Source organism: Bufo bufo, chromosome 2 (assembly GCF_905171765.1).
Source record: "Bufo bufo chromosome 2, aBufBuf1.1, whole genome shotgun sequence".
NCBI classification, from domain to species: domain Eukaryota; kingdom Metazoa; phylum Chordata; class Amphibia; order Anura; family Bufonidae; genus Bufo; species Bufo bufo.
Genome location: NC_053390.1, coordinates 492,800,680 through 492,827,486, shown reverse-complemented (window position 1 = coordinate 492,827,486; position 26,807 = coordinate 492,800,680). Strand labels below are relative to the sequence as shown.

Below are 26,807 nucleotides of genomic sequence, written 5' to 3'. Positions count from 1 at the left end.
CTACCGCTGTTTGAAGGGACGATTCCCTCTTGTCAAAGTCAGGATCAGATTTAATTTTGAGGGCCGATTCTATAAGTACTTTAAATTTTTCTGACGTATTCTCAAAAGTTCTTTTTTCCTCATCAAGGAGAAGTGACATCAATTTTAGGGAACTACTGATAGTAATAGTACTACTTAACATACCACTCATATTGGCATTGCACGGTGCATGCACAGTGCCCCAAATTAGAAGTAAGCGGACCGACCAAGCATCTTTTTCCATCTCCTGGTTCCTAAAAAAAAGGACAGCCTCTGCAGAGCTGGGTATTTTTGGGCCGCGTTACTGAACGCTCATGCACAATGTCTGTAGGCTCATGCGTCCTTTTGCGGAGGTGACAAACCTGGTCAGTCAAACCCAAGGCAACATCATCGACCTCATCCCATATGCGTTTTTTCTGGAGCGTGCCCTGCAAAGAGTGCTGGATCAGGACGTAGATGAGCATGAAGAGGAAGAGTTGTGGTCACCACCAGAAGCAGCCTTGTCGTCGTCGATTGCTAAACCTGCGGCAATGCAGAGAGAGGAGTCTGAAGAAGAGGAGTCAGAGGAGGAAGGTGGCTTTGAGGAGGTGGAAGACCAACCACAGCAGGCGTCCCAGTGGGCTTGTTGTCACCTTTCAGGGACCCTTGCTGTTGTACGTGGCTGGGTGGAGTAAGAGACATTCAATGACGTCAGTGAGGACAAGGAATGGGACATGGCTCGCTTGCTATCCAACTTTATGCAAATGGAGAGTTTGCGGTTGTGGAAATGGACTGTTTGCGGTGCGTTAAACGGGGAGTTTGGTCTGTCAGAGTTTGGTCTGTCACTGTGAAGCGGGCGTAACCCTTGCACTACCCGATCGATACAACATCATACCTGATCGTATACACACACTGGATGTTTTAAAGCATGTTATTCCAAACAATTTAGGAATGTTAGGTGATTTATGCCCTTTATGGATTAAAACCTGACTCTGCGTCAACTACGTAATTTTCCATGGGAGTTTTGCCATGGATCCCCCTCCGGCAGGCCACAGTCCAGGTGTTAGTCCCCTTGAAACAACTTTTCCATCACTATTGTGGCCAGAAAGAGTCCCTGTGGGTTTTAAAATTCGCCTGCCTATTGAAGTCTATGGCGGTTCGCCCGTTCGCGAACATTTTGCGAAAATTCGCGTTCGCCGTTCGGGAACAGAATATTTTATGTTCGCGACATCTCTAGTCATAAGACCATTATTATTATCTGCATTTAGCCTTTTTCTATTTAACCCTCTCCATTTCCCACAGTGCCATGTCAGCATTCTGTATTTTTCCACCAAGAACCTTTGACTAAGTGGATTCCCATCTCTCACAATTTCCACATTTTGAGATATCTGGGGACCACAAGCCTCACCTCCGGTACTTAAGATGGGCTAATCCCACCTGCCAGTATAAATCCTGGATTCCCTAAAGGTGACGCAGTCATCCAGATTGTCTCAATAATCTCGATACTGTCCCTTTCTTGTGCAGATTTTATTTATACATATTAAAACAACTTTAATAATCATATATATTGCTAAAACTATTATAACTACTTGTACTATTACTTGTAGAATTAAAGTTGAGGCTATCACTTTCTGGCCTCCTGATCGATAGGAAGTTTTTGCAGTTCATGTCGGCTAGCTCTGACCACGGTACTGAAATGGCCAGATAAGGCATAGTCTTTGAACTCACAAGACTGTGAGTGCAGATCCAACAGTTTTTATATTTATCCACACCTGTCATGTTCTTCAACATGACCTGATGATGCTTGATAAGGGCATTGTCCCAGTCATTTTTCAGGTTCACATGCAGAGCTTGGATGCTCAGAGACAGGACTACCAGTACAAGGATCCTCCTCTTTCAGGACTCTGTACCTTTTTACAGTGTGAGGCATGAATACAGTTGGGTTTTCCCTCTACTTTCACCACTGTGTGTGTGTAGTCAGCAGTACTTGGAAAGGACCATCAAATCTGGGATCCAGACATTTTCCCACATGCCAGTCACCTGGTTGCAGACTGTGAGTTCCTTCTACTGAGTCAGGCTCTGGAAGTGAAGCAAACACTTGTTTATGCATGTGTTCTAACCTGCGGGTGAGGGCCTTCATGTAACTGACCATGCTGTCAGTCTGGAGCTGCAACTGTTGAGGAAAATACAGTCCTAGTCTGAGCACAGATCCAAATAATATCTCAAAAGGGGATAAACCAGACCTTTTTACAGGGGTGGTTCTAATGGAGTACAGGGCCAGTGGGAGGCACTCTGTCCAGGGCCTTACAGTCTCTCTCATGGCCTTCTGTTTTTTTAGTTTTATTGTGCCATTCAATCTTTCGACACTGCTGCTGCTTTGGGGGTGATGGGCCGTGTGGAAAGCCTGAGTGACTCCCAGAGCTCCCATTATCTCCCTCATCACCTCCCCAGTGAAATTGCCTCCTCTGTCTGATTCTATGACCTCTGGAACCCCATACCTGCAGACAAGTTTACTGTCCAATTTCTTTGCTGTATTCTTAGCATTTGCAGCCGATAGCGTAGGCTTCTGGCCATCCTGAAAAGAGATCAATGCACACAAGCACATATTTGTATACTCCCACTTTTGGAAGTTGTATATAATCTATCTGCAATCTCTGAAATGGGTAAAATGGTCTGGGTGTGTGTTTCTTGGGTGTTTTTACTACCTGTCCTGGGTTATTCAGAGCACAGATCATGCAACCCTGTACAAACCTGCTGGCAGTTGTGGAGAAACAATCCATTTCTTCAGCACAGTGTCCACCATTGGCCCTTTGGCCAGGTGTGTGGGCCCATGGGCCTCTTGTGCCATCATAGGGTAGAGAGCCCTGGGAGGCAGATTTTACCTGAGACCTTCCAGAGACCACCTTACTCATTCAGGGCTGCTCCTTTCTGTACCCAAGAGTCTCTCTCTTTCATCTGCCTGTGCAGACTGTTTAACAAGCACGTCTTCAGACATGTGGTGCGGCTTCAGGACGCTGACAGGGAGGACCTCGGAGTTCCAAGGCTTCAATGCCGCCTGTTTGGCAGCTTGATCTGCCCTGTCATTGCCCCTAGTCTCACCAGTTTCCTGCCTGGTATGTGCTTTTGCCTTTACAATTGCTACTTCCTCTGGAAGCAACAGTGTGTTCATTAGTTCAAACACAGCATCTTTGTTTTTAATTGGTTGCCTTGCTGAAGTGAGGAAGTCTCTGGCCCTCCAGATGGGGCCATAGTCATGTGCAATACTGAAGCCATACCTGGAATCTGTAAAGATATTTGCCCTTTTACTATCTGCCATTTTACACGCTTCAGCTAGCCTTCAACTTCTGCCTTCAACTCGGCCTCCTGTGCTGACATGTGAGGAAGAAGTGGTTCAGCCAATACTACCTCATGTTGCGTGACCACTGCATATCCAGTATGAAATCAACCATCCTCACCCATGTATCTGCTGCCATCTACAAAAAAACCCTCAAGATCTGGATTAGACAAAGGTTGATCATGTACATGAGAAAATCCAGACTTTTCTTGTTGCATCAATTGTACACAGTCATGTGAATCATTTTCATTTAAATCATTTAAAAGAGACCCTGTACCTCCCTCCCCCATTTCTGAATCTGTAATGGCCAGCAACGTTGCAGGATTCAGAATCGTACATCTTTTGAATGTAATTGAGTCAGGCATAAGGAGGCAGCATTGCAATCGAAGTTGACAGGCCATTGATATGTGCTTTGCCTGTACTTGACTGAGGATTCCTTGAATGTCATAAGGAGTCTGTACCACCAGGGGGTAATCAAGCAAAATTTCTGATGCTTTTTCCACCATGAGTTGCACTGCCGCGACCGCCCTGACACTGGAAGGGGCTCCGCGCTCTACAGGATCTAATCTGGCAGAAAAGTAGGCAACCGGACGTTGCCTGTCTCCATGTTTCTGTGTCCGGACTGAGGTGCCATGGCCACTCGGCTCTGAGCAGAAAACATTAAAAGGCTGGTCATAGTTGGTATTCCCAGTGCAAGTGCTGACAAAATTGCTAATTTGAGAGTGTAAAAAGACTCTTCTGCCTGGTCACTGAGAGAAAAAGGTTCAGTACTCAGGCAGTTGTACAAAGGCTGCATCAACATGGATGTATTTCGAATCCAGGGTCTGTAATAAGACACCAATCCCAAAAACATTCTGAGGGGTTTTGGCCCTCGAGGGAGTGTGGTGTATTTTACAGCCTGTTTTCTTTCCTCGGTTACTGTTTGCCAGAAGGTGCCAGTCACCTTACAGAGGAAAGTAACACGGGATTGGCAAAATTGCAGTTTGTCCTTTGAAGATTTACAACCACTTTCTGCCAGAAAGATCAACAATGACAATGATGCATTTTTAAATGTTTCATAACTGGGGGCACAAAGCAACAGATCATCAACATATTGCAAAAGGACTATACCATCTGGAACTGACCACCCTGTCAACACGGACTGAAGGGCTTGAGTATACATGGTGGGTGAATTCTGGGCACCCTGTGGCAGTACTGTCCAGGTATACTGTCTACCCTTAAAGTTAAAGGGATTTTGTCACCAGGTTTCACCCCTGTCAGCTAAACATATGCTGATGTTCAGGGCCTCATCAGGATTCCTAATGTGGGCTTCTAAATGTGATCAGTAGCCTTATTTTGCTAAAAAACTGGTTTTACTAACCTGTCACTCAAAGAAATAAGGTGCCCAAAGGGATGTCAAGGGATGTCAAGGGATGCAAGGTGCCCGCCGCACCCACCGCCATTCGCGCCCAGCGCCGCCTTTCCAGACTTCTGCACCGCCTCCTAATCCTCTGTGCCGCCTCTCGCTCTCCCTCCCCCTTCTCCTGCTGTAAGATATCGCGCGTGCGCACAGGGCTCTGAGAGGCTGGCGCCAGAGTGCAGGTCATACCTGGGTTTAGTGAAGTGCTGGCGCATGCGCACTTCGCTTCAAGAAGCCAAATCGAGAAGTCCGCACGGGCGCATCAGGCAGAGCCCTGTGCGCACTCGCGAGATCTTGCAGCAGGAGGAGGGAGGAGGGGGGGGATGGAGGGAGAGCGAGAGGCGGCACAGAGGATTAGGAGGCGGTGCAGAAGTCTGGAAAGGCGGCGCTGGGCACGAACGGCGGTGGGTGCGGCGGGCACCTTGCATCCCTTGACATCCCCTGACATCCCCTTGGGCACCTTATTTCTTTGAGTGACAGGTTAGTAAAACCTGTTTTTTAGCAAAATAAGGCTACGGATCACATTTAGAAGCCCACATTAGGAATCCTGATGAGGCCCTGAACATCAGCATATGTTTAGCTGGCAGGGGTGAAACCTGGTGACAGAATCCCTTTAAATGCAAACCGATATTGACAGTCTTTGTGGATAGGAACACTGAAAAATGCATTTGCAAGATCAATCACAGTATAACATGAAGCCTTTGAAGGCACTTGCATCAACAAGGTATGTGGATTGGGGACAATCAGGGTCTGTAGGACAGGGACCTTGTTGATTTCCCTTAGGTCATGTACTATCCTATAAGTTATAGGCTGACCTTTTGAGGCCTTTTTCTTGACCGGAAACAGGGGAGTATTGGCAGGTGAGTTGGTAACCACCAGGACACCCATTTGAACATATTGTTCAATCTGGTCGGTTACAGACTGTTCTTGTGCGTGACTCGGAGGATACTGGCGGACCCGAGGTGGACTGCACCCGGTTTTCAAATGAACCATAAAAGGAGTGACACCAATCTACCAATATCAGTTTTACCCTTTGCCCACAATTTGTCAGGGACTGGCTGCAGGTCCTGCTCCAATTGTACCACACAGGATGTTTGGTCCGGCTCCAGGTGTAAAGCTAGAACACAGGTTAAAACATAATCAGGGGTGTCAATATCTAAATGTGTAGTACCATCCTCATTAAAGTGAATATGATCCCCTAGTGCCTGCAGGACATCAGTACCCAGCAAATTGAATGGGATATTTTATTTTACTAACAACTGAGTAACCGCTGTACTATCTTTGATTTTCAACTTCATTGGTATAGTTTCAGGAACAAAAACAACTTCCCCCGTGAACCCTGAGGCGGGTATACGTTGTCCACTTATCTGCCATGGTTTCACATAATCTGGATTAATTGCGGTTTTGGCTGCCCCCGTGTCAACTAAAAAGGGAACCTGCTGATTATCCACCTGAACTGGTATTTTGATCCGGCAACCTTCGGTCACTGTGGTCATGGCAGATAAGGACACAGGGTTGCCAACTTCCTATTGTGAGGTTATCGGACCAGGGGTGTGCACTGAACCCTGGTTCTGTGAGTTCACCTGTTGTTCTTGAGGGGGTAACCGGCAGTTTCTGCGTATGTGACCAGGTTTGCCACAATTTTAACATCTGAAGTCATCCCTCCTCTGTCTGGTCTGTTGACCAGACCATGGTCTCTGTTGTCCTTGTACCATATAGATTTTTGAGGATTTGGTAGTGGACCTGTCTAGTTCTAAACCCTTAGCAGCAGCAACTAAATGAGGTAGTGCTGTCACCCTTCATTCAGGCTTGCATGCCTTCAGTTTTGTCTGGAGGGCAGGTCTCAGTCCCTCCATGAAAGCGGATGTCAGTAACTTCTGTCCCATAGGTCCAGTGGTATCCCAATCCATGTCTGTCCACACTGTCCGTAGTCTAGACTCAAATGCCACTACGTCTTCTTTAGTCTCCTGTATTACGTCTTTTAAACTACAGGCGCTGTCCTATTTTTTTTTTTTTTTAAATTTATCTTTATTTTTATTTTAGAAAGCATAAAATTAATACATAAACCAATATTAGTCACATCAGTGTATATAATATAACAATCATAAACATCATTATATCCCCCCCCCATTCGCTGTCGTCCCCTCCGTTCAATCAAGTGTGACATAATATCAATATTAATTATATTAAATATAGCTACGTAGCTCTGCGTGCAACTCTCCATTTCCTTTCAATATCCTCATATATTTAAATTTGTTGAAGGTATAGACCCCACTCCCTTGACGAGGGCTGGGAGACAGAACCCTAATACTTGATCAGTATAGCTTTCGCTACCATCAATCCTCTCCTCCAAATCCGTCTAACCTGGGGCGGGACTTCCGTTTCTGAGCCATAATCTCCAAAAATCACTATCAAGATTCCCGGGTTATAGTTCATCGAAAATTCCTTTTGTAGGGCAGAAAAAAACTCATCCCAATATTTTCTTATTTTACTGCAGCTCCAAAGCAAATGGACATAGTTTGCATTTACATATCCACATTTAGGGCAGCAACAGTCCCGGTCCTTATTTTGGGGAAATTTTCCTTGGGTTTTGGGCGTATAGTACAATCTATGGAGAATCTTAAATTGGATTAATCTATGAGCACTGGAAACTGTCGCCTTTCTCACGTTCCTATAGATAGTGGGCCACTGTATTCGGGGGCAATTAAACTCTTGCTCCCACTTACTTGGGCTTTTAAAAGGTGTTACAGTTGCCAGTGCCATTCGGAGTTTAGCATATAATCTAGATATCTTCACCTTCACATCCTTCTGAGCGTCACAGTAATCAAAGAATATATTCTCTCGCGGAAAAATACGACCCTTATTCCTAGAGGCTTCAAATATATGTTTCAAACGTGCATACATAAATAAATCTAATGGTGAACTATCGGTAAAACCAAATTCCGAAAGTGATTTAAAACGACCTACATGAAAAAGGTGAGACACCCTATTGATGCCATTTCGTGACCAATAACCAAAATCTGTAATTTTGAAGAATTCCTCCAGCCCCCTGTTCCCCCACAGAGGGGTGAAAACAAACGGACCGGGGACTTTAAGGATCTCCTTCAGCCTGTTCCACACCCTCTGTAGTGAGCAAGGGATCAGCAAGGACTTCCTCATTCCCATAGACCCAGTCTCCAAACATGCAAAAATATTCTCTATTGGCCTATCGATAACTTTAGTCAAATACCGTGAAAGTAAGCTCTCTTTCCAATAACAACAACGCTGAATCTGTGCACATAAATAATAACCTTGAAAAAAAGGTAGTGACAGCCCACCATCTGCCTCCGACAACCATAAATATCTCTGCTTTATACGCACCCTCTTCCTTCCCCAAATTAAGTCGTTAATCAAGGTCTCCAATCTATGGAAGAAGATATCGTCGATCCAGATGGGGGAAGCACACATCGGGAACAAGACTATAGGCAAAATAATCATCTTAATCCATGCCATTCGATCTGTCTGTGCCAGTATCAATTTCCGCCAAGCGCCAACTTTGGCCCTAACTTTATTCAAAACTGGGGCCAAATTAAGCTCATAAAACCTACTTATAGGAACCCCAATCTTAACCCCCAAATAATCCAAGGTATCGTTAGGAACCAAGACGCGGACTCGCTGCCCTTCATCTACAGCTTTCCGGTTCAGCGGGAGGAGCGATGACTTTGTCCAGTTGATCATATAGCCTGATAGTTTACCATAGTCTTCTATTACTTCTATCACATACGGGAGGATTTTCCAACCCTGATCCAGGAACAGAATCACATCATCTGCATATAGGCTTATTTTATCGCTCACACCCGCCACCCCGAAGCCATCTATACAATTATCTAAAGGGATCCGACAAGCCAACGGTTCAATAAAAAGAGCGAAGAGGAGGGGAGACAGGGGACAACCCTGTCTCATCCCTCTCCGCATCATAACAGGAGAAGAACTAATAAAAAAGGCCACTCCATCCTGTCAAACGCCTTTGCGGCGTCTAAGGACAGGATGGAGTGGTCTATACTGCCCACAACAGACAGATTCAGATAGACCCTATATATACTCATCTGTATTTGGTGGCCCGGGATAAAGCCCGTCTGGTCAGGGTGTACCAGACAAGCTATAACCCTCTTCAAGCGACTATCCAGAATTTTTGCAAAAATGTTATAGTCCGTATTTAGGAGCGATATAGGTCTATATGACCCCATATTGCATGGATCCTTCTCCTTTTTCAAGACCAGGATAATCACTGCCTCTCTAAATGATGGAGGTAAAGAGCCGAATGCGCACGATTCATTGAAAACTTGAAGTAGGATCGTCAGGAGTGATTTGGCATGGTACCTATACATTTCAAACGGCAATCCATCTGGGCCGGGAGATGAACTATATTTTAGGGAGGGAAGAGTCGCATGGAGTTCCTCCAAAAGGATGGGGGAGTCCAACATCTCTCTATCTTGAATAGATAACTGGGGGAGCTCCAATTGTTGAAGAAATTGATCCATGTCAGTACGACTAAGCATAGACTCAGATTTATAGAGGGTAGAATAATATTTCACAAATTCCTCTCTAATCTCCTCTGCGGATCTCACCCCAGATTCCTAATTTCTGTTATACTGGTAGCCTCTCTCTGGTTGGCCACCAAACGAGCCAAAAACCTGCCCGTTTTACCAGATTCGCAGAAACTATTCTGGCCTTGAAATAGGAGCTTGTGTTGTACTTTTTTATATAAGAGTGTCTTAAGCTGTGAATTAGCCTCCTTTAACTGATTGATGTATTGCTCCTTGTGGCAGTCAATTAATGCGGCACGTAAACTCCTTATTGACTCTGTCAGTTGTTGTTCCCTACACCCTAATATGGGCCTTCAACGCGTCCCACACATAATGAATGTGTGTTGAGCCTACGTTGAAGCCCCAAAATTCCTGAATATCCTGGTCTAATCGGGATTGCTCCCCTATCACCTCAAACCAGTGCGGGTTCAGTTTAAAAGTTCTTCCTGAAGTTGGAGCCTCCGAAAACACAATCAGAACTGGGGAGTGATCCGAGATTCCATGAGGTTCGTACTTCATTCTCAGGACGCGACCGCACAGATCCTGGCTTGCAAAGGCCAGATCAATACGGGACATAGACCCGTATGACTGGCTAAAACATGAGAAGATTTTTTTATTGCCATAGAGGTGGCGCCAGATATCAACCAGCTCCTGGCACACAGCAGTCAAAGGGGACCCAGTGCGACCGTGCCCAGAAAGCGAAGAGAACCGGTCCAACTCAGGGTCAGGTACTGCGTTAAAGTCACCTGCCACTAATAACGCACATTGATTTTTGGTGGATATATATTGGGCTAAATGTGAAAAAAATCGTTGATTTAAATGGTGGGGGGATATACATAAAGGCCAATATCACCTCCTGCCCTTTCCAATACCCATGAAGAAATACATATCTCCCTTCTTTATCAATGACACTATCTAACGGTTGGAACTCCATCCCTCTGTGAATATATACACTGACACCTCTTGCATAAGAAGAGTAACAAGCGTGGTACTCAAGAGAAGCCCATTTCCTTTTCAATGTATAAATCGTGTCTGATATTGCATGGGTCTCTAATAGTACCACAATCGCAGGCAGATGACGAACCACGAGATCAAATACCACCGTCCTCTTCACTCTGTCTCCCAACCCTCTCACATTCCAACATAGAATGTTACACTGCATATCCTATGAGTAAAGGTATTTCCAAGTCCCCCATCTTAACGGAGAGGCACGCATAGCTACGAAGCAGACGACGGCAGCCAATCCCTCCCTTAAACCCACCCCCAAAAAATCCCCTGCATGGTTGACAAGGCATTTCACAATACCCATCAACCTCTCTCCTTCCACCAAACCTCCCCCCCGCCACCTCCCCTCAATAACCTCCCTCCTCGCCACCTTTTCATACTATTTCATAAACCCCTTGAATCCAGCCATTGCACCGCCTCCGCCTGTGTGAAGAAGAAACTGACAGAATCATTATGTACCACTCTCAGTTTAGCGGGATATAACATTGAATACTTAATCTTGGCTGAAATCTGTCTTTTTTTAACATCAAAAAAAGATCTTCTTTTACTTTGGGTCTCTCGGGAGAAGTCAGGAAATATTGATATCAGATTACTGTAAAAATGTGTTTGTTACTTCTCTTTTACGTCTAAGAACCCAGTCCCGGTCCTTTGAGCAAACAAATTTTGCTAAGATTGCCCTAGGAGGGGCCCCTGGAGGAGGTTTTTTAAAGGGAATTCTGTGGGCCCTTTCCACACAGAAGGTAGATGCATCATAATCTGGCCCCAAACTTTCTACCAACCACTTCTGAATAAATTTCGACGGGTTATCCTGTTCTACCCCTTCTGGGAACCCTACTAATCGCAAATTATATCTGCGAGACCTATCCTCCAGCTCTACCACTTTCCTTCTTAACCAAGAACGGTCTTCGTCTACTTCTTCTAATCTGTTCTTTAATACACCGTTCTCTACAGTGACAGATTTAACTGCAGATTCCAATTCCTTCACCTTTAGTCTCAGCTTCGTCATTTCGTCTCTTATTATGGTGACATCCCCTTGTACTACTGCAAGGGAAGAGGCCAACTCTGCAACCGAGGTACTAGTAGCATTTACAACTCCCAGTATATCCTGCAGTTTTTTCTTAATGTTCTCAAAGCCTTCACTATGGGAGGAACTGGTCTTTGATAAGCCCTGTTCTAACCGGTCCGTATTATCTAAACCTAGCTCAGCCTGAGGAACAGATCTCTGTACCCCTCCTCTAGTTTTAGGTGGTGGTGACTTCAAAAATTTATCTAATTGAGCCTGTGGGCTCCCCCCTAATCCACCTTTTGGAGAGGTCAGTCCAACTGATTTACGATATTTTGGCGGCATTTCTATATTTGTGGTCATGGCTACGGCCAAGAGAGATCTGAAGAACCCTAGGGAGAGAAACAACGGGAACAACCTAACCCAGCTAGGCGTGTCTTAGCTAACCTGACTAAATGGCTTGTTGTGTGCCCTAAGCCATGATCGTGGGTAGGCCTATAAGTGGGCAAAAACCAAGCCAAGTAGGGTAGAAAAGGAACTCGAATAGCATGTGCAAACTAATCCCGAAGCCAACTGCGAGGCGTCGGGGATCTAGAGCGAAAAATTCAGGGTGTATGAGGCAAGGCCAGAAGGAGACCTACAACCCATCTTGTGGATGACAAGGCCAGAGACATGATACTCAATATTGCGGATACTGCCCCAAAGCGGAATGGAGGACCGGGAATACGTTGTGAAATGGATCATGAAAACCAAATGAACCTTGTAAAGTTTTGGTTCTACGGAGTACTGGCAATGCCCTAGCCTCAGGAGATCGTGGGACCGAAACCTAACTGCCTAGACTATGCAGGAATGAGGGCCAAAAAGAACTATGTAGATAGGAAGAGAATCCTTGAATAGTTCCCCAGACAACAGCTATCTGCTAGCCGTGGTCCGCGCGTTGTTCTACTGTGTGCCCCTGAGAATTGTTTTAACGCTTGAGACGAGAAGACCGACCTACTATCTGAATCTTCTACCATGAGGAAATGCTGAACTTTGTCTAAAACTCGATTCAACGTGGTTGTAGGGAGTCTGAGGTTAGTGCGGAAAGAAGCTACGAAGCCATAATATACAAGATTCTGTCTATGCCCTCCCATGAGTGAGGGAATGCAATTGCAATGAAGCTACCGGCGAAAATGAATTCCTGGTCGTTGTAAAAAGGCAAAGACTTTGCGCGGGGACCTGGTTGGCAAGATATGATCGACTACGATCAGAGACTGAAATGCTAGAGGGAATTACCCTACTTGTTCCTCCTCTGGCAGGACCTGACCGAAAGCATGAACAATTAAAGCAAGACGAAATATCTGCGTAAGACATGACAATGATGCTGTAGGGCGAACCTAAAACATAAAGTGAGCAATCAACATGGATTATTAGGAAATTAGGGAAGCAGTTATGTATGTGATACATACGGGCCAAATCAGCCCAGATGCACAGATGGACAACCAACCAGGCAATCAGCCCAGCAGGACTAAAAACAGTCATCGGGCCCCCGAAGCCGTCACCGGGCCCCCGAAGCCGTGGGGTCGAGAATTCTTTATATATTTTATAGTCGGCTTGATAATTCCTGGCCATGTTGGAGGAGAGGGAATGTTGTACCAGGTTCCTGGCGTGAGAAAGGAGGGACTCTAATCCATCACCCGGGAATTGAAGGCTGGGAGAGGGGACCCTGCGGGATCTGCTTCTGGCATCACCTGAAAAAAAAAAGAAAAAAGAAAAAGGGGGGTGACCCAGAAATACCGCATTACGTAGCCCGGTGAAGGACCGACCTGAAAAAGTAAATCAGGAAGGGACAGGCATGGGTGAGACGAGTGTGAAAGAGTAGGGGGCCTGTGCGGATCATGGGGTAGTATCTTAATGGATAGGAGGCTAAGCCTGGACGGATCCGCCGACAGCGGGAGACCCTGGAAAAAACCTGGAATAGTAGACATGCAGGGAGACCAGACCTGAACGTACCAGGCAGAGAAGGAAGAAAAGGGCCTGGATGGACCGCGGGTAATGATACATAAAAAATAAACCGAACGTACCCGTTCCCAGTAGAACAAAATCGAGTCGAGTCAGAAGGAGGAATAACTGAGGAGATGACAGCTTGGGTGATCCAGGAGACAGAGGTAGGCATGAGCCTGGGCGATCCAGGAGACAGAGGTAGGCATGAGCCTGGGCGATCCAGGAGACAGAGGTAGGCATGAGCCTGGGCGATCCAGGAGACAGAGGTAGGCATGAGCCTGGGCGATCCAGGAGACAGAGGTAGGCATGAGCCTGGGCGATCCAGGAGACAGAGGTAGGCATGAGCCTGGGCGATCCAGGAGACAGAGGTAGGCATGAGCCTGGGCGATCCAGGAGACAGAGGTAGGCATGAGCCTGGGCGATCCAGGAGACAGAGGAAGGTACGAGCCTGGGCGATCCAGTGGGAAACAGGAAAAAACATAGCATATGAATAAATGAACATACACATACAGAACGGCCCTGCTACCACTATATATCAGTGCAGATGACGGCAGGCAAATGGTCAGCGTGCAGTGACTGTGCATAGTGTCTAGGCTGAAGCTGTGTATTTCCAACCCAGGGGAGTCGTATTCATGTAAAACACAGCCCAGCATGCGCCGCCAACGTGAGGATTTTGCATTGTATGACCAGCTCCTAGCAACCACAACAAGGAATAGAGGAGCTGGTTTAGCTGCAAGCCACTATCAAGAGCGATGTCAGTGTGTGTGAACCTGATCTGCAAAATGCCGCTGTAGATAGCATAGAGGAACCGGGAGGAGCGAGCACCGGTAAGTTTGGGCAGCAATGACACAGTACTAACCAGGACACCACCTGTAATTCAAAACACACAAGTCTGGCAGTGGCTCTCAACATGCGTTCCTACGCTGGAACGCACGCCGACCCCGCGACCGGAAGCAGGGAAACACATGAGGGCTGATCGGAGGAGTCCTGTGGAGGGGATGGACTGAGGGAAGGAGCTTACCCGTCCTGTAGACGCGTACAGGCGGTGTAAAGCGGCGGACGACTCGGACTGCAGCAGTGAAAGCGATTTTTTTATTTTATTTTATTTTAAAGTAGACCAGTCTGAGTGAATATGAACCAGGATTAACCCCTTAGTGACCAAGCCTGTTTGGGCCTTTATGACCAAGCGTTTTTCTTCCTTTTTTTATGGTCTCGTTCCAAGAGCTATAACTTTTTTATTTTTTCGTCTATATAGCTTTATGAGGGCTTGTTTTTTACGGGACAAGTTGTAGTTTTTAATGGCGCCATTTTGGGGTACACATAACTTTCTGATTAACTTTTATTAACTCTTTCTGGGAGGGAGATGGGGAAAAATAGCAATACTGCCACTGCGTTTTTACATTATACATTTTTGGGCGTTCATTTTTCGGTGCAAATAACATAATATCTTTATTCTCTGGGTCAGTACGATTACAGTGATACTAAATACTTATAATTTTGTTTACGTTTTACTACTTTTTTTTGCAATAAAACACCTTTTATTAACCCCAAAAATTATTTTGCATTGCCACTTCACAAGACCCATAACTTTTTTTAATTTTTTTATATGGAATTGTGTGAGGGCTTGATTTTTGAAAGACGACTTGTATTTTTCATGGGTATGATTTTGGAGTAAATGCCGCTTTTTGATGGCTTGTTATTACTTTTTTTTTCGGTGGAAACTAAGAATAAATTAGAAATTCTGTTTTTTTTTATTTTTTATGGCGTTCACCATAGGGGATAATTTATGTAATATTTATGTAGTCCCGGTCGTTACGGACGCGGCAATACCAAACATATGGGGGATATTTTCTTTTTGCAATTTTTTTCATTGAAAAGCGTATTTTCAATGGAAAAAAAGGCATATTTTTTTATTTTATGGAATTTTTTTTATTTAATAAATGTGTATTTTTTTTCTATTTTTTTTACTACTTAATAGTCCCACAAGGGGACTATAATATACAGTATTTTGATTGCTTTTAAAATGTAATGCATTATCTCTATAATGCATTGCATTTCAATAGCAATGCTATTCGAACATTGACCAGCAGGCTGCGCCAGAGAGGCACAGCCTGCTGGAAGTAACTGAAGACAGGCTCGGGCCCTCATCGGAAGCAAGGTAAGCTTCCCAGCACATCAGCACCCCGCGATCGCATTTTCGGGGTGCTGATGGGAGACAGAGGGAGTCCGCTTCCTCTGTCACCACTTTACATGCAGCGGGCGCCATTGCGCCCGGCATGTAAAGGGTTAAACAGCCCGGATCGGCACTCCTGCTGTTCCGGGCTGTTAGAGCAGGGACCCGGCTCTCATGTGAGAGCCAGGTCCGCGCTCCCCGCTGCACGGGGGAGCCGCGCGGCGCTTAAACTGTGCCGCCGTAAAAACGCGGCGGCCCAGCCTAAGGCCCCTTAGTGACCGCCGTAAAAACACGTATGGGTGGTCACTAAGGGGTTAAAGAAGACCAAAAAGAAATAAAAAAAATCTCCCTGAGGTGAACAGAAAAGTAGGCCTATGGAATGTAACAGACCACCGAGGAAAGGAACGTAAGCCTGAAAAGAACGCCGTTATGTTTGTCGGGAGAGAGGTACCAGAGCGGTGGGTGCAGACTGCCCCGGTGAGATTATTGAGTAAAACCATGACGTAGCAATGAACAGGAGAATGCAGCTTTGAGTGGAAGCAGAGTACAACACATGATGTAACAACAAATGGGGCTTTGGATGCGAGTGGTACCTAAAAAACATGGTATGGGCGCAGCTCTGAGTATGGGAATGGCGTATAGGACAAGATGTAAAAGCAGACATGCGGACGCAGCTTTGGATGTGAACAGAATATTAACTTGATGTGACAGCAGACATGGAAAGAACCTGTAGTAGCATAGGACGTGTGAACGCAGCTCTGGGTGTGAGTAGAGTAAACCTGATATATCGATAGACGGATGAATGCAACTCTGGTCGAGGGTGGAGTGAAAAAAATGATTTGACAGCGTAGTGTGAATGCACCTCTGGGTGTGGCCGAGAATTAAATTGGTAGAACAGAAGCTCTAAATGTGAGTGGAGCATAAACATGATGTAACAGTGAACGTGAATGCAGCTCTGAAACAAGCCTAGTATGAACATGTTGTGACAGCGGACGTGTAAACACAGCTCTCACAGTGAGCAGAGCAAACATGGTATATCAGTCGATGCATGAACGCAGCTCTGGTTGTGAGTGGAGCAAGGTGTGAACACCAGGGTGGTTGTGCGTCCAGAGAATAAAAATGGAGTAACAGTAGCAGCTGTAAGCCGAGTACACAACATGTAATAACAGGCGTGTAATACAGATCCGGCTGTCGGCTGGGGACGGAATGAGATGTAACAGTCAACAGGTGACCGCAGCTTGAATGTGAGACCAATCTGAGTGAATACGAACCAAGAGTAGGAATGTGCTGGACAGTAAAGACGTGCGGATGCAGCATAAAAACATAAAATAAAAGCCAAAAGTGTAAATGTCACTCAGGATAACAGCAGAGCATAAAAGTGCAGCAGGGTTTTTAAGTACATGGAGCAGTGAAATACGTGAAGTCTAAGGATGGTGGTAGCGGGGGGAGGGGGAGACACAAAACCAAGTTGAAAAGAAATAGAAGTATTTAGCCCCAACGAGCAAACTTGAGGTAGCAGATTCAGAGGCAAAGCCTCCCATTTGCTAGCAAAGTCGGTTCCGACCGGCCAGGAGAGACGGCCCCGGCCCAACCTACTTACATTGTATGGCACGTGCATGCTACGGTAGCAGAGAGAAAAACAACAAGCTCAATTCTGGCTCCATGCTGAAAAGAGAAATCCTACCACCAGAGAAGCTAGTTTGCTAATGACACCCAGCAGCAGCTGTGCACCTGAGAACCCACGCCTGTGAGTGAGGCTGTGGCTCGTATATGAAGAGCCTCCGCCCCTCCCACAAATGCAGGCTGACTAATCAGCCTTACCAACAAGTCGATATATTGCAACTATGAACACAGTTCCCACACACTAATATCTCATATATATACAGAGCACCACTCATCAATATTAGCAGGTACACATAGGAAAAAGAGATAGATACTGGTTAGATATACACATCGGAGAAAAAGATAGATACTGAGTAGATGTAAAAACCAGACACTCAGGGTAAATGCGAACTAACTAGTTACTTCCCCCAAATAACAGGCTAAATAAGATTGCCTGCAGTTATATAACAATCATATAAACGGAAGCGGAGCAGAACCACTAACAAGCTAAAATAGAGTTGCCAGCAGTTATATACCGGTCATATAGATAGAAGTGGAGCAAACCCACTTAATGTCTAAATAAATTGTTGAAGCTCAGATTTAGGGTATGTGTCCCATAAGCAGAATGCAGGAGCAGGATACCCAGTGGGTGCACCTTCTTGCGTTCAAACTGCGGCCCCAAAGGTATGACTTTCCAGCCACATAGATGCGATATCAGAACGCCCCACTTAATTTCCAGCTAGCGGCTGAAATTATCAAGAGGGGCAGTCCATCCAAAGGAAAAAAAAGGCAGGGTCCAGACAACTGTAAATCGAAGAGGGTCTTTATGGGCCTTGACTCTTCATCTGTACTTTACCCATAAAGGGGAACCGTTCCACTGAGTTCACGACCTCAGACTCCAGCGACCACAGCAAACCACACGGCTGACAGCCCCAGGGCTCGCAGCTGACTGCCACAAACAGCCGGGCTCTCCAACAGGGACCGCAAACAGCACAAGCAGGCCTCACATTGCCCCCTGCCGGGAGCACCAACCCACTACCGTCTCCCAACAGCGCCCGGAGGTCAGCACATTCGGCATCGGGATCGGGACACCAAATTCACCCACAGGACAACGGGCACCGAGCACCTACTTCACCCACAGGAGCCGCAGCCCAACTTGTCAGGTGGATTACCAGCTCCAACACCCAGCACCTCACAGGCAGCAAAACAGCATACAGCGGGTCACGGCAGGCAGTGGGCAGCGGGTGAAGGGTCAGGGCAAGTCAGGGAAGACAGTATACAGCAGGCGGCTGGTCACAGGGGGCAGCAGGCGGCGGGATAAAGCAGGAGCCGCAGCCCAACTTATCAGGTGGCTTACCAGCTCCAACACCCAGCACCTCCCAGACAGCAAAACAGCATGCAGCGGGTCACAGCAGGCAGCGGACAGCAGGTGGCGGGTCAAGGCAGACAGCATACGACGGAACACAGCGGGCAGCAGGCGGCAGCATAAGGTAGATCACAGTCCCATCTAGGCTCTACTAGCCCGGCCTGGCCAGGGGGCGGCGTTCCTTCAGGATCCACATCCAAGAGCGAGGCGGGGAGAGAGAGGAGAGGGCAGCCAGAGGAGGAGCGCGGCACACCTACGTCATGCCGCTGTTTCTCAGCCCGGTGTTAATTGTGTGGTGGCAGTTCCCTGGTTAAAGGGCATAGTTCACAATATCCGTTTGACCGCGCTGTCCTATTTTTAAGGCCACTGAGTCATTTAAGTCAGCCCATGTTGCCCTATATGTGGCTTGTATCTGTTGTAACATACGGTGGGCAGGAATAGGTCTTGTCAGTGAGTCAGGAATTCTACCTAAAAGTCCCATCTGATCCTTAGGACTCCAAGGTAAATATGACAGTATGTGTTGTTGTTCATACTGACCTCTCATTGGTGGGGTTTGGGGAGCCTGATTGTCTGCCCTGTCTACTCCTTCTGCAGGCCCATCAACTGGTGGTGGTGGTGCGGGTAGTCGTGGAATAAAATTTTGTTCTGATAGTCACTAGGTACAGTCCTGTCCGTGGTCTGGGCTTCGGTGCCCCACAAACTCTACATGTCTCAGTCCAGTCAGGGTCCTGATTTCCACAAACACCACTTGTTCAGTATCCCGGGCCACTCGTGACCATCGGATAAGAGGGCGGTGGAGCACAGGGTACTGGACACTTTTTGTCTTCCAGTCTTTCCACATCATCCTTTTTCCCATTGGTATCATAATACATATTTCCTCCAAATGCTACGCTTGGCCATTTCTCATTCTTCACTTTCTCTGCTGCCCGATGCCAACATTCCACAACCTCTTCACATATCTGATCCTTCATCCAACCACTATGTGTTCTTTTAAACCTATCCCAAACTTCAGAATCTAAATTACCACGTTTCATACCCGCCTTCTGTAACACCTTCTCTGTCTTTTTCTTGTCTTGTTTTCCTTCTACATCTTCGACTGTGTTTGGCTAATTTGTACCCCTCAATTATACTATGTGTATTGCCCATGTCTGTGTTAAGAATTTCTCTACCAGACATCTGAAATATTTAGTTAAAACTAAATTTCGACAACCATCTATCTGCTTCCTTATAGCCGATTTCCTCACTAATCTCCTGTTAATATATCAACTATATTACAGATAGGAAAACTCTATATTGTCTTAACACTTTCCCAGAGGACTCCATGGTTCACTATTTCCTCTACGGGCATTTTCTGTGATATGATCCAAAATTCAAACAACAACCAAGACATGTATAACAACACCAATGACCAATCCAAATGTTTCCCAAAACCAATCAAATCCCATACCTCAGCATAAATAGGTTCTTACCATAATAGACTTGACCGTCAGTAAGACTTCAATAGACCCGCTGCATCGGACCCGGTTGAAGACACGGGAAACACAGATATACTGTGTAAGAATAAAGTTCTTACCTTACAGCGCTGTATATTTTATCTGTAAGTCCAGTTCTCCTCCCGTCGTGGTCGGAACTGCAGGGTCAAGAGTCCACTGGTCAAGCCCCACATTGGGCGCCAAAGAATTGTCAGGGCAAAGACCCTTTCTCTGATTTATGCTGAGTTCCAAATTAGTTTGGCAAATAGGTATCGAGAACTCGGAAGAATTGAATACTACAATCAGGGTTGTATCCAAACAAGTCTCTGTTTAATTTAAAGACAAGCTCACAATAATATAGGCTTCAAACCATCATATGAGGAACATGAAATTTGCGGGTACAAGATACAGACCATAAGACCATACGTTTGATTTCCATTCCTCCCCCCGCACTTCCTGGTTCAGACTACTTTCTGCTAAAGAGGAAACTTGTGTGGGGTGGGCACTATCACACACACATCTTATTATCTTCATATAGCCTTTTTCTATTTAACCCTCTCCATCTTTCACAGTGCCATGTCAGCATTCTGCATTTTTCCACCAAGAACCTTTGTACTCGGAGACAAAATGTATTCCCATCTCTTACACCATGGGATTTAAAGGGATTCTGTCACCATGATTAACACTATAGCGATATTTATATGTGCCCATCAGTCTCCTTGCTATGTTTAAATGATCCCACTGTTACTGCTCTGTGTGTTTAAAATGATCCCACTGTTACTGCTCTGTATAGATTCTTATAAAAACCGATCTTATTGATATGTAAATTACCTTGGTCAGTAGCCCAAGGGGTTGTCCCACATCTGTTGGAGCTCAGCTGTGCCTATCGATCCGGAGCCCAGCGTCGCCTACCACTTGATTTATTCACTCCACTTGCCCTGACGTAATTTCTTCTCAGTGCCGTAGTCTTGCACAGGCGCAGTGGACACTGTAGTCTGCACCCGTGCGGACTACTGGCATCGGCTTCGACGAGTCAACTGTGCATGCGCCGACTCCCTTTTCCGGTGCCAGCATGGTGCGCAGGGAGCCGGCGCATGCGCTGTTGACTCGTCGAAGCCGATGCCAGTAGTCCGCACGGGGCGCAGAATACAGTGTCCACTGCGCCTGTGCGAGACTACGGCACTGAGAAGAAATTAAGTCAGGGCAAGTGGAGTGAATAAATCAAGTGGTAGACGGCGCTGGGCTCCGGATCGATAGGCACGGCTGAGCTCCAACAGATGTGGGACAACCCCTTGGGCTACTGACCAAGGTAATTTACATATCAATAAGATCGGTTTTTATAAGAATCTAACACACACAGAGCAGTAACAGTGGAATCATTTTAAACACAGCAAGGAGACTGATGGGCACATATAAATATCGCTATAGCGATAATCCTGGTGACAGAATCCCTTTAAATATCTCTCTGGCCCACTTTTCAGTCATCTGCAAAAATTTCATATTTTAGTGTTCAATCCTTCTACAAGATCATTAATACATATATTGAAGAGAATAGGGCCCTGTGGTACCCCACTAGTGAGAGTGACCCAATCTGAGTATATACCCTTAATAACCACCCTCTGTTTTCTGTCACTGAACCAGTTACTTACCCACATATAGACATTTTCTCCTAGTCCAGGCATTCTAATTTTTATATACTAACCCTTTATGTGGCACAGTATCAAATGCTTTGGAGAAGTCAAGATATACGAACGGACCTTCTCATAGAAACTGATTAAATTGATTTGACATGACCTATCCCTCATAAAGCCATGCTGATTGTGTTAGTCGCTTATATTCATTGAGGTGCTCCAAGATAGCATCTCTAAGAAAACCTTCAAACAGTTTACCTACAACAGATGTTCAACTTACCGGCCTTTAGTTTCCTGGCTCTGTTTTTTTACCCATTTTTTAATATTGACACATTTGTTGAGTGCCAGTCCTGTGGAACGCTCCTTAAATATTTAAAACAAGAGTCTGTCTATGACATTACTTAATTCTATGGGGGTATATGCCATCTGGTTCTGACGATTTTGTCTATTTTAATCTATTTTAATCTTTTTCAGACACTGTTGCACTTCTTCCTGGGTCAGACAGGCCAGTTTTAATGGGGAATTTTACTTTTACACTCTGTTTTTCATCTGACAGTTTATTTTCCTCAGTGGATACAGTGGAGAAAATATATTTAATAGCTTGGCTTTCTCCTCATTGCTCTCTGCAACTCCCCCCCCCCCCCCTTTATCATTCTACACGTTAAACAACTAATAAAAATAAAAAAACGTTGGCCTTTAGTTAGCTTTACATGGGACAACTATTAGAAAGGAGTGTTCAGAGGATGTGCACAGTAACTTGCAACTGTACGGCACTTGACAGCTGCAGTCTATCACTGTGCCATACAGGAGGACCAGATGGGTGATAGTGCTGGAAAAATAGGTGAATGGGATATAGGGGGGGCTGGGGTTAGTGATTCACTTGGTAATGGTTATCACAAAATAATTATATCCCGTGAATTGTAAAAAAACAAACAAACCCTGGTTAGGAGGACAAAACACTTAAATGGGTTGGCCCATCTGTTACATTGGGGGCATATGGCTAGGATATATCTCTAGAACAGAGCCAGCAAAGTGAAGGAGACCTGACCGTGCATGCGTGACCCCCCCCCCCCCCCCCTTAATACATTTCTATGGGATTGGTGAAAATAGCCAAGCAGCACACTTATCTATTTTCGGAAGTCCCATAGAAATGAATAGGAAGCACACTGCTCGGCTATTTTCAGCAGTCGCAGAGAAATTAATGGGGGGGAGACATGCATGTGTTGTCCACACACCTTCATTTTGCAGGCTCTGTTCTAGAGATAGGTGTGGATTCTTCCTCTCGGACCCACACCTATCAGAAATTAGGGGCATATCCGATCCTAGTAACGAGAGCAAGCCATGTGTGTGGATCAGAAGGCGTTACTTTTTGAAGAGACCATAGTGATGTGCAGGTGTGTTCACAGACTTTAATGGGTGGACATGAATTTTATCCACAGTGACTCCACAGCCCCAAATGCAGTGCTTTTCAATACAACTATATATAACTAGTATTTTGTGCCACACAGTAGATACTGCATAGTTGTCAGAATGTGCTTTCCTATGCTATTTTGCCACCAAACAAAAAAAAAAAATATCACTGTCCGTAGAGATGCATTTTGACACTTGAAAACTACATGTAACACTTTTGTGTTTACATGTAATTTAGTTAACTTTACTTGTTCCTGTTTTGAGAAACTTTTTTTTCCCATAAGTTTAAGCCGTCTCATAAGTTGTCCCATTTCCTATATTGATGAATGATGACCTATCATACCTGCTCACTATCAACATCTCAGTGTCACGGTCCCTCCTGTAAGAGAGGTGAGAAGATCGCATAGACTTGCTGCACGTGAGGCTATCTGACAGGTCTCTCTGTTTTCTTCTACGTATGTTGTTGTTTGGCAGGATCTCACCTCTCCTAAGGTGCCGCTTGTTATCAGTGATGAGGCTCCATTTAGATCCGCCTCACAATGCTGACTATGCGGTTGATAGTTTCTGCTTGGAGTTGCTAGTGCTGGTTTGTCTTGGATCTCCTGCTTCTCCATACATCTCTAAGCTAAGTACTTGTTGCCTTCGCTGTTTCTTATTATCTGGTGTGTGTTGTTTCTAGGACTTAGGGAGACGCAGGTTCCTTCATTCTGGAAGGAACCAGCTGTCTTATCCCATGCTACCTATTTTAGGGCTCGTCCGTTTTAGCAGGGCTTTAGGTATCCGATGCATGAGTATTTCCACCATCAGGATCTGCTCATACTGGCAGAAGTTAGGGAAAGGCCTAGGGATTAATAGGTCACCATCCCTCTTCCTTAGCTTTTGGGGCCTAGATAGTTGTCTATTCGTTGTGGTGTGTATTTGGTGTTTTCCCTTCCCCTGTAAAACTCAGTGGCAAGCAGGTGTAATTACAGCTCCTCTGTCCCATTGAATTTCACATATTTAGAGATGGGGATGGAGATATGTTTAGTTTTAGATTAACCCCTGCAGGTAAAAGTACTTGTCTTGGGGACCAGAGTCTCTTATGTTGATGATTGCTTATCAGTACTTATTTTAACTGCTGAAACATTGTTGTGTTGGAAATCCAGTACATGCTGATATATAATCTAGTGAGTGTGGTACTGAAACAATAACGCAAACTTCTCTTGTAGAGGATTTGCTGTGGGCATCTACACCACAAACTCTGCAGATGCATGTCATTATGTGGCGGAAAACTGTGAGGCTAATATATTGGTAGTAGAAAATCGCAAGCAGCTTCAAAAAATTTTACAGGTAAGTTTTCACAGGATGGCCCATCTGTATTTGCTACTAAATATAGTGACTATAGCTTTCTGAATATTGATGTGTTACATTTAGATAAGTTGGACATTGGCATCAGCTGGTAAGTGTCTTTGATTCCATTGGTATTTTAAAATGTTTTTAGTTAAGGATATGCCGCTGTAGCAGTAGAAATCCCTGTTTTGTCCATAATCCAAGGAACCCAGCTAATCTTGCAGACTGACTAATACTTAAAATATAATTGCTCCAAATCTGTAACTTTGCTGTCTCTCTCACACTTTACAAACTCTTTTGACTTTTTAGATTCAGGACCAGTTGCCTCATTTGAAAGCAATTATACAGTACAAAGATGAAATAAAAGAGAAACAACCCAACATATATACAGTATGTATACAGCCTGTGGTCAGGGCCGGTGCAAGGATTTTTGGCATCCCCCCATGTCATATTTCTCCCCCTCTATGTCACATCACCCCCTTCGTGTCATGTCCCATTTCTCCCCCCCCATGGCACATTTCTCCCCCTCAATCATGATTTATTTAAAGAGGACCTTTCATGGGTCCAAACATTGTAAGATAACTATCTGTAGATGTAGCGCGCCGCCCAGGGATCTCCCTGCACTTACTATTATTCCTGGGCGCCGCTCCGTTTGCCCGCTGTGGCCCCCGTTACCGTCGCTGTATGATAATTACTATTATCGGAGCAGGGAGGAAGAGACCTCAGCTTCTCTCCTGGGCGTTGCTTCTCCCTGGCTGTAGCGCTGTCCAATCGCCAGGAAGAAGCTGATGTCTCCTCCCTGTTGGAAAGTTAGTAGTAATTAGCATACGGTGCTGGAGACAGTAACGGGGGCCACAGCGGGCGAAGGAGCGGCGCCAAGGGATAATAGCAAGGGCAGTGAGATCCCAGGGCGCCGCGCTACATATACAGATATAAAAAAAAAGTTTCATTTTTCCAACCCTCTTCCTTGGCTTGGCGTCTCTGCGCCCTAAGGCAGCCGCTTGGTCTGCCTTATTATTATAGCACCGGGCCTGCCTATGGTGTGGGAGTGGGACAGTGCTCATACTTTGATCTAAATGGAGCCACTTTTAGTGCATGTCCAATGTATACTGTCGGGTATTTATTTCATATAAGATATGAAATCATAAAAATTATAATTTCATATTTTTATGAAATATGAAAAATTAAAAATTAAATTTTTTATTGGCGGACATATAAACGCCAGTTCTTTTATTGATGAGATCTAAAGTTAATTTGTGCAGATAATGAAACAGGGTGCAATTAATTATATAAAATATAATTTATTACAAATAAATACATGCAGTAAAAATGGCATACAAATGAATACAAGGATAATATCAAAATTGACCACAAGATGATGCTCCGCCGTTTACGCCGGGCTCACTTAATTTAGTACACCAAGTACAATATAATGTTATTCAAATTATTATCAAATTATTACCAATTAGTATACTGATTACCAAAATATTATAATGTAACAACAACAATAAAACAATAGAAATGAATCTGTGGAAAATCCCTTATGCTCAATCAAAGAATATGGCAGTAAGAGACACCTTATAAATACGCCCGTTGGCCTAACTACGGATAATAAAATCCGATCAGAGATTCTACTCTGATATCAATATTACAGGAATTCGAATGATGTGCACGTTCATTAAAATTTCCCATAAAATTATTGTTTTAACACTATTGACCCACTAATAATGGGGTCTCAACTATATGCCAATTGGAGCGATTTATAATTACTGCAAATGAAATAGATTATACATTACCCCTGGCTTTGGGATAAAGAGCTTTTAGTATGGACCCAGCTTTCCAAGGTTCAGATATGTCCCGTCCTATGGTATGTTCCTGACGTGTGAAGTGATGCTGATGAATGAATCTTTGTAAAATAGTTCCGTTGTGAAGTCCTTGTGAAGTTTTTCTTTTTGTGAGGTTTGTGAAGTGTTTGAAGAAAGTGTTTGCTCTCCCAAAACTGGATCAGATATCCCAATCCTTATCTATGCCCATCCCCTCTTGGATTAGGGATAACGAATTAGATAAGGTGGGTGTGACGTATGTTAAACATGGGGATGATGTCATCTAATTGACATTCCTAAGAAACTTCTGCCCATCTACCACTTGATGGCACTGTTGTATCATATAACAATTTTGAATATTTTAAGAATTAACATATATCCAGATTGTTTTATTACTACTTAAACTTTGCCCTTTCACACCTTAAATCAATTAGGAGGGGCTCTTTCTGACACTTGGCTCAGACTGACTGGCGGTATCAGAAGTTTTCCTAATCCCTGAATTTATGGGGCAGATAGGAGTCAGGATGGTTTTTCTGGTTTGTGTACCTTAACTGTCTTCAGCTATTGAGTAATGATGTTTGAAATAACATCAGCTCCTCTAAAATAAACCCTATTTAAGAAAATTCTATATCCCCTAGAATATATCCTCTCAATGAGATACAGACACATAAATATACATTAATAATATTTGGTTATAATACATCAATATTGCATA

At 44.8% G+C, this 26,807-nt stretch overlaps 1 protein-coding gene across 3 annotated transcripts in view; it reads left to right on the top strand.

The window, feature by feature from the left end:
* The window catches only part of ACSBG2 (acyl-CoA synthetase bubblegum family member 2), a 149,710-nt gene that overhangs the window by 91,286 nt on the left and 31,617 nt on the right, over nucleotides 1-26,807 (top strand). For all 3 annotated transcript variants that reach the window (XM_040417786.1, XM_040417785.1, XM_040417784.1), the window contains exons 6-7: nucleotides 24,149-24,269; nucleotides 24,579-24,659. In XM_040417786.1, coding sequence (XP_040273720.1) covers nucleotides 24,149-24,269; nucleotides 24,579-24,659 — 202 coding nt within the window. The remainder of the gene's footprint in view (nucleotides 1-24,148; nucleotides 24,270-24,578; nucleotides 24,660-26,807) is intronic.